Source organism: Enhydra lutris, unplaced genomic scaffold (genome assembly GCF_002288905.1).
Source record: "Enhydra lutris kenyoni isolate GAN:26980312 unplaced genomic scaffold, ASM228890v2 scaffoldscaffold513, whole genome shotgun sequence".
Taxonomy (NCBI): Eukaryota; Metazoa; Chordata; class Mammalia; order Carnivora; family Mustelidae; genus Enhydra; species Enhydra lutris.
In genome coordinates, this window is record NW_019154597.1 from 1,549 (window position 1) to 10,363 (window position 8,815).

Below are 8,815 nucleotides of genomic sequence, written 5' to 3' on the forward strand. Positions count from 1 at the left end.
ATCTGGAATGATGGTGTGCAGCTTTGTGGTCAAATAGCATAGAGAGCAGGTATGGCTAGAGCCGGGTTTCCATTTTGGCTCAGCCATTCACCAGCTCTGTGCTCTTTGGCAAATCCCATTATCGGCCTGAGACAAGGTGGTGCTGATTGCAGTGTGTACCTGCCGAGGGTGCTGGGAGGAAGTCCTACGACAGAATCCTCGTTTTGTCTGTGGCGTACAGGAAGAACAGTACAAAACTGTGCTTAGGATCTAGAAGAAGAGCCAGATCATTGAAGCCAAATGCCTTGTTTTGAATAAATACGTCAATATTTTAAATGTGTAAATTGTAATTCATTTCAATTTTGAAATGCTATAAGGCATTTGTTTGACACAGACCTCTACGATTTTGTTTATTTATGATTACAGTTTATATTTATACTATGATATTTATGACTCTATATATTGGTTTTTTACTTTCCATGAGGAAGAAAACTGTCCAGCAGCGTGGCATGCCTTCCTCTCCCGGCTTTGCATGGTAGCATTTTGTGTGCGTGGAAGCCGGTTTTATTCCAAGGTCTTGTTTACAGACTAGATTGAGGGATTTTCTTTCTTTTCACACAAACCCTAGCGTNCAGACTAGATTGAGGGATTTTCTTTCTTTTCACACAAACCCTAGCGTCTTCTTTCTTTCTCTGTGAACAGGGTGTCCTGTTCCTAGACCTGAGCTGATCTACCAGCTGGAGCACGGGCAGGAGCTGTGGATGCTGAAGGGACACCTGTCTCAGAGCGCCTATGCAGGTACGAGCCAAGGTGCGGGCAGGTGGGGGACCCTGCAGGCTCGAGACCAGCAGGAGACCGCTGGCCCTGGTTCCCTGGGGAAGCTTCTTGTTCGGGCTTCTCTGCTGCTTTGGAAGCCACGGAGCCCTTTGACCCGAAGTCAGCATTCTTGCCAAGGGGCCCAGAAGGTCTCTGACTCCTCCCACCTCCCAAGTTTCAGGGAATGGTCCTGCCACCCAAGCAGCTTAGAGACTGGAGACGGCCTCTGAGAGTTCCTCACACCCCCAGCTCCCTCTGGCCCCACTTCCGGCCGTGCCCCAGTCCCATGCATTTCACATCTCCTCCGTCTCCCGAATCCATCACTCGCACCACCCCCCTCAGACCGGTCCCCAGGCTCAGTGCACGCTCCCGTCGTCTTTCTCTGGGGGTTGCTGCTAGCCTCGTAACCGGCCTCTGCGTCTGCTGGGCCTCTGGTCAGCTCTGTGTCCTGCACGAGTTACCTCAGAGGTTCGGACTCGCTTCCGGGACTTCCCACTGCCCCAGCCATGATGTCTCAGCGGGTCTTGGCGTTGAAAGTCAGGTCCGCCTCCTCCATTGCTTGATCCTTGACCCTACCGCGCTCGTTCAGGCTCCGGGTCTGCAGCTTCCCCTACCATCGAGCGGGAGAGGTCTTGCCCTTGGCCCTGGCCAGTTCTGAGCCAGAGTCTAGAGCACACCTTTGCAGGAAACTGGTTTCTTCATTCATATTCTGCTTGTTGTGTAATGTGACTTCACTTTTTCTCGACTCACCATACAAATGGGCTCAAATCCTCACAGTCGAAGAAAAGCAGTAAGAAAGTTCCTGTCTCTCGGCGTGTTCACCCACTCTGCGCTCAGTTACTCGCACATTCTGACTCTCATAGGCGCTGCTGTCAGGCGCAGCCCTGCCTCGGTCATCTTGCACGAGATGGCGGTGTCTCTGATGTCTCCTAGGGTGACATGTTGGATTATAGGCCATGCAGGCTCGCCTGCTCACTGGCTAATGGCCGTGGTGTTCTGAAGGACACGTACCAGTTCACACTTGCCCTGAGACCGCATGGGACTTGGTACTGTAGGGCTCCTCGGTCGCTGACAGTGCTCTGCCCCGTGTCTGCTACTCTCAGGTATCAGGTCGACGAAACTGTATCTCATGTGGGCTCCGCTTGCTTTTCCTGCCTCCTGAGGACCTTTGGCACCTGCTCATATGGTCTCAGTCAGTCTGTATTTTCTCCTTGGAGTGTCGTTTCATGATAAATACCTATTTCTCTATTATCTCGCTCGGTGTAGTTCTTACACTTATCTATCTTCAGTTATAGGTGCTGCAGCTATAATACTACTTTTCAGTATTGTTTTTTCACTTATTTAAAGTATGTTTTCTTGAATAGAGCTGCTCATTTTAGTGTAATGTTCTTACATAATAATGATTTTGTCTTGTGTAAAAATCTTGCTTTATTCCCCAACATCAGGAACATAGTCTTGTTTATTTTATCTGAATATTTAAATCCTTTTGATCTGAGGTCGAATTTGAATGTAGTGTGAGGTCGGAATGCAGTTTGCCAGGGTGACATCAGTTTTCCTAGCTCCGTTTACTGTGTTTTCTCTCTTTTTACCACTGAGCTGTCTGCCTCCTCTACCATCCACCAGAGTCCTGTGTGTGTGTGTTTTCTGAGCTCTCTGTTCTTTTTCTCTTGTCCGTTTGTCTTCTCTCTGTGCCAGTACTACCGTGTCTGAGAGTCTGTTTTTCCATCACAGTACTCATCTGAGGCAGTAGGTATCCTTCTCCTTACTCTTGCCTGTTTGATCTTTCCTATAAGTCCTACCATTGAACTATGAAGTTCCTTGATGACCCAGTTGCCATTTTATAGGGAATTGTACTGGATTTTTTTTCTTCACTTGGGTAGCATTGACAGTTTTTTTTTTTTTTTTTTTTTAAAGATTTTATTTATTTATTTGACAGAGAGAGATCACAAGCAGACGGAGAGGCAGGCAGAGAGAGAGAGAGAGAGGAGGAAGCAGGCCTCTCGCTGAGCAGAGAGCCTGATGCAGGACTCGATCCCAGGACCCTGAGATCATGACCTGAGCCGAAGGCAGCGGCTTAACCCACTGAGCCACCCAGGCGCCCGACAGTTTTATATTATTAAGTGACCCCCCCATACCGGCCCAGGTTTTGTTGAGTAATTATGGACATACAGGTTTCCCCACTATGCAAAATTAGAGTGTTCCTGGGAAACTTCTCATGACAAAGTGTGAAAGAAATTACCATTGATTTATATGGAGAATATTTTCACCATGAATGTCTTCAAGTACAGCATTACTGTGTTCTCATGTAGATCACGTCTATTTTGCAAGTCTGTTCACCATACTGTTCCTCGGGCAAACGAGACTCGTGTCCAGCCCAGTCCTGCTCACTTCCTGCCTTACGAGCCTTGTCCTGGGAGGCCTCACTGTCACCCCTGTCAGAAACTTGGGAATCCTGTTTCCTTCTCTCCTCCCTTTCCCTGAATCCTCATCAGTACTGTCTTTGTGCATTCAGTCCCTTTGTACATTCTGTCTCCTAAGGCTACTGTGGCCTTTGTACTTTCTCTTTTGTGGTGAGTCCCATGATGCCAGTAGGACTCACATCATAGGCACCTCCTGTGCAAGGGAAAACTCCCTTGGATCTCTTGTTGTATGCAGCCAGCCAAGCTCAAGGCTAAGAACACAGAACTCCTAAGAGTGCCACATTGGCCCAAGTCATCTGAAGCCACTGGAAGTTCAGAGATTTCCCAGAACTACCTTCAGGCTTAATGAGCTGATAGACTCAGTAAACTTCCTAAAAACTGTTACACTGTCCTCTCAGTCATGTTTGTTACAGACAAGGGTACAGCTTGGAAGAGGAGCCAGAAGTGTTCCAAATACTGAACTCCTGCATCTTCAGTGACTTGTTACCTCCTTGGATCCATATGTGACAATAGGTCCGTGGATATTGCCAACCCAGGAAATTGGCCGAAGCCTCAGTATCCAGATTTTTATTGAGCCTTCATTACCGAAGCGTGTTTGATTGAGTCATTGCCTATGGGACTCAAGTCTCTATCTAGCCCTTTGTTCCTTTCCAGAGGTCCAGCTGATACCTGGTGACTCAAAGCTTCAACTTTCTAATTATATGGTTGATTTTTCCGATGTGGCCAGACCTTACCCTGTGAGTCATCTCTTTGGTATAAGCGACGGGCCCACGATGAGTTATATATTGTCATAAAGTATCAGGTGCATTCCTAGGCACCCACCATGAATGACAAAGACAGGTCTGTCACTCTGGAACTACAAAGCGTTGAGAGGTTACCTCCTTGGAGCTGGGACAAAGACCATACTTCTTTTGGGGGAAAGTTAACTTTACATTATACACTTTCTGTCTTCTATCAGGGCTCCATTAGGTGCCTTTCCTAGTGTTCTTAACAGCAACGTCCTCGCTTAGACAAAACCAAACATAGAACATTCTTATTAGTCTTTCTGGCCGCATCCAGTACAGAATTGCAGCGGTGTGTCCACTCCAGACCCCTGTCTCCTATCTAGCTTCTCCTGGGTCTCCTTTTCATGGTGTCAACAGTCTAATACCTAGGGGGGAAAAAAAAAATTGCAATCCCAAGATTCAGAGGTAATAAAACATAAGAGACGGGCACTATTTTCATCTTCATTCTTTTCACTGAAATGCTGATGATACATTTTCTGTGTTGTCATTACTAACAGGCCTTTCTGTATATTGGGTTTCTTTCAGATGACAAGGGAAAACCCACGACTACAGAACTTTCCAGTTGTGCACCAGCCCTGTCTGGGGGGGCCTTGTTCCAGGAGCTAAGACAGGGAGACCCAGGGAACTTCCAGCTGGGCCAAACCAAGGATCAGAGTGGGTCATCAGAAATGCAGGAAGGACACTTGAGACTGGGCTTAGAACCCAGGAGAGAGAAGCTCCCTGAGAAAACAAGCCCTGAGCTTGGTGGTTTAGGAGCAGCTGATGGCGTGTGTTCACAGACGGCACAGGAGCTGACCCATCCAGGAGGTGCTGTCCATGACCATGACTCGTGTGGATCAGGTAAAGATCCCGTGATTCAGGAAGAGGAAAATACCTTTAAGTGCAATGAATGTGGGAAAACTTTTAATAAAAAGCACCTTCTTGCTGGACATGAGAAGATTCACTCTGGAGTGAAACCCTATGAATGCACCGAGTGTGGGAAAACATTTATTAAGAGCACACACCTCCTCCAGCACCACATGATCCACACGGGGGAGCGGCCCTACGAGTGCATGGAGTGCGGGAAGGCCTTCAACCGCAAGTCCTACCTTACCCAGCACCAGCGGATCCACAGTGGAGAGAAGCCTTATAAGTGCAACGAATGTGGGAAGGCCTTCACCCACCGCTCCAATTTCGTCTTGCATAAGAGGAGACACACTGGCGAGAAAACCTTTGTGTGCAAAGAATGTGGGCAAGTCTTTCGACATAGGCCGGGATTCCTTCGACATCACATCATCCACAGTGGCGAGAATCCCTACGAATGCTTCGAGTGTGGCAAGGTCTTCAAACACAAGTCCTACCTCGTGTGGCACCAGCAGACTCACACTGGGGAGAAGCCCTATGAGTGCAGTGAGTGTGGGAAAGCCTTCTGTGAGAGTGCGGCCCTCATTCACCACTACGTCATCCACACTGGGGAGAAGCCTTTTGAGTGCCTGGAGTGCGGGAAGGCCTTCAACCACAGGTCGTACCTCAAGAGGCACCAGAGGATCCACACTGGGGAGAAGCCGTTCGTGTGCACTGAGTGTGGAAGGGCCTTCACCCACTGCTCTACTTTCATCTTGCACAAAAGGGCCCACACCGGAGAAAAACCCTTTGAGTGCAAAGAATGTGGGAAAGCCTTTAGCACTAGGAAAGACCTCATTCGACACTTCAGCATCCACACTGGGGAGAAGCCCTTCGAGTGCTCAGAGTGTGGGAAGGCCTTCAACCGCCGGTCAGGGCTCACGAGGCACCAGCGGATTCACAGCGGGGAGAAGCCTTATGAATGCATGGAGTGTGGGAAATCCTTCTGCTGGAGCACCAACCTCATCCGACACGCCATCATCCACACCGGAGAGAAGCCCTATAAGTGCAGTGAGTGTGGAAAAGCCTTCAGTCGCAGCTCGTCCCTCACTCAGCATCAGAGGATTCATACTGGGAGAAACCCTGTCCGTGTAACCGAAGTGGGAAGACCCTTCACAAGCGGGCAGTCCTCAGTCACCCTCCGAGAACTCCTTTTGGGGAAAGACTTCTTGAATGTAACCACTGAGGAAAACCTTTTGCCAGATGAAACATCTACCGCGGCATTAGATCTGACCTACCAGAGAGAAACCCGCCAAGTATCTTCGCTGTGCCGGTCCAAGACCGTCGGTAGTCCGGTAGAGACACATTTTAGAGATTGACTGAGCCCAGAGCCTTATTCTGCGTCTGAGAATTCATCCGTGAGGGAGAGAGCAGGGTTTCTTGTGCACGAGGTAAAACCCTCAGCTGCATGTTTCTCCTTCGCTTCACTGCAGTGTTATCTCAGGAGTTTTTATAAAAAGAAGGTGGAGATGTAGAGGAGTGAATGAAACGAAAAACTTTGGGGACTTCTCTGCCCAGCTTACAGCACTTTGTCATGGATTCACATGTTTACGTGGGGCCAGGGCAGCATTGTAGATGCAGTGGGCCCTGCCCCCGTGCGCGTCACGTACACGTTCATCGCTGCCCAGTGTCGGCAGGGTTAGCCCATTAAAGACAAGCAGTAAAGTGATAAATGCACATGTGAGAACACATTTTATTCCACCATTTAAGACTCTCAAGCTTACATTTTTAGAAAACTGTTCTTTATTCGGTTTTAAACACCAAACAGACTTTTTTCAGACTTGTTCTTGGTCCATCTGTTTACTTAATTTCTATAGCAGTGTGGTAATCCTCAGAATCGGGTAACGTGATTCCGCTCTCTTTATCCTTTTTTAAATTGATTTAGCTTTCCTAATTCCTTTGACTTTTCATATAAATCTTAGGATACCAAAAAATCTTACTTGGATTTCTACAGGAATTGGTTGAAATCTGTAGCTCTGTTTATTGAAAATCAGCATCATGAACACCGTACATGGTATGACATTTCAGTTGTTGAAGTCATTCTTGGTATTTCACTACTGTTTTATAGTTTTTCACCATACAGGTTCTGTACATTTTTGTTGAGAATTGTATCTAGGGGTGTGTGTGTGTGTGTGTGTGTGTGTGAGTGATCATAAATGGCATTGATTTTTACACTTTCATTTTTCCTTATGATCCTTAGTAGTATGCAGAAAGGTAATTGTTGGAGTGATACTTTGGTATCCTGCAACCATGGTGAGCCCACATTATTTGTAGCCATTTCTTTGGGTAGAATCCTCAGGCTTTTCTGCAAAGACATGTCAGCTGCATATAGAGTTTTATTTCTTCCTTCCCATCTATATATCTGTTACTTTGTTTTCTTACTACACTAGTTATAGTGTAGTAAGTAACCCGATGTTGAATAGTAGTAAGAAAGGATGCCCTTAACTGATTCCTCAAATTAGGAGGAAAGTGTTCAAGTTTTCATCAAGTATGATGTTAGCTGAGGTTTTTTTTCCCCCTCCCCAAATTTTTCTTATCAAGTTTAGAAAATTCCCATCTGTTCTTAATTTTCTGAGTTTTTTGTTATGAATGAGTTGTTAGACTTTTTCAAATGCTTTGCCTCCATTAAATGATGTAATCATCTGATTTTTCTTCTGTAGCCTGACTGGTTGTGAATATTGAACCAGTCTTGCATCCTTGGAATAAATCCCATTTGGTTGTAGAGTATGAATTTTTTATATATATTTTATATTAAAACATTCCATTTTGATTATATTTTGTTGAGGTTTTCCTCTAATTTCTTGAATTCAGAATAATTTATATGTTGGATACATTGAGTAGTTTGAAGTTTGTCCTTTTCAAGGAATTGTTCAATTTCATCTAAATTAGTTTATAGACTTGTTTGAAATAGTTCCTTATTACCCTTTTAGTGGGAGCAGTATCTGTACTTTTATCCCATTTGATTCCTGATTTTGGAAATCTGTCCACTCTCTTTTTATTTTTGTCCATCCTCTTAGACATTTATCAATTCTACTGATCATTTTGGAGAACCAGCACTTTAATTCACTGATTTTTCTTTTTTGAGTTTTTAATTTTAAAGATTTTATTTATTTGACAGGGATCAGAGGCAGGCAGAGAGGCAGGCAGAGAGAGAGGAGGAAGCAGGCTCCCTGCCGAGCACAGAGCCTGATGCGGGGCTCGATCCCAGGAGCCTGAAATCATGACCTGAGCCGAAGGCAGAGGCTTAACCCACTGAGCCACCTGGGCGCCTCTTCACTGATTTTTCTCTATTGTTGTTCATAATTTCGCTGATTTCTGTTCTGATCTTTATAGCTGCTTCTTCGGTTGTATTTTACTTTTTTTTTCCTTTTCTAGTGTTAGCATTGGTAGTATAAAGTTTTCTCACAACACTGTGACAGCTGCATCCTGTAAGCTTTTATTACAGTTTATTCAGCTCTAGTGTTTCTTGATTTCTTTTGAGGCTTTAATGGGTTCATGGATTATTGTTTAGTTTTCTAGTGTTGGGAGTGTTTTTGTTATCTTTTGTTACTGATTTCTGGTTTGATCTGTTTAAATTTGTTGAAGTGTTTATGAAGTGGTCATGATCTTAGGGTCCTGGGATCAAGCCCCATGTCAGGCTCCCTACTCAGCGGGGAGCCTGCTTCTCTCCCTCTCCTTCTCCCCTCTGCCTGCCATTCTGTTTGTGTGCGCTCGTGCGCGTGCTCTCTCTCTCTCAGAGAATAAAAAATTCTCTCTCAGAGAATAAAAAAAAAATTTATTTGTAAATTTATTATTTACAAATAAATAAGTAAAATCTAAAAAAAAAATACTATCATTTTCTGCTTCAGGTATTTTAAAGCTCTGTTGTTTGGTGCATTCACGTTTAGTCTTGGTGTATTATCTTGTGTGTTGACCCTTTCGTTATGTGATGTC

General features: G+C 45.4%; 1 protein-coding gene across 1 annotated transcript; it reads left to right on the plus strand.

Moving 5' to 3' along the window:
• The first annotated feature begins 661 nt into the window (after positions 1 to 661).
• LOC111140321 (zinc finger protein 264-like) lies at positions 662 to 7,308 on the plus strand. The gene is made up of 2 exons (XM_022492607.1): positions 662 to 777; positions 4,526 to 7,308. Exons 1-2 carry the CDS (start codon positions 741 to 743, stop codon positions 6,199 to 6,201), a joined length of 1,713 nt encoding a protein of 570 aa, XP_022348315.1. The 5' UTR covers positions 662 to 740; the 3' UTR covers positions 6,202 to 7,308.
• Positions 7,309 to 8,815: the final 1,507 nt, after the last annotated feature.

Bases quoted from the DNA above. Each gene is read 5' to 3' on its own strand.
- LOC111140321 (XM_022492607.1), top strand. From the start codon at position 741: ATGCTGAAGGGACACCTGTCTCAGAGCGCCTATGCAG. The intron at 778-4,525 runs GTACGAGCCAAG...GGTTTCTTTCAG, and splicing joins GTCTCAGAGCGCCTATGCAG to ATGACAAGGGAAAACCCACG.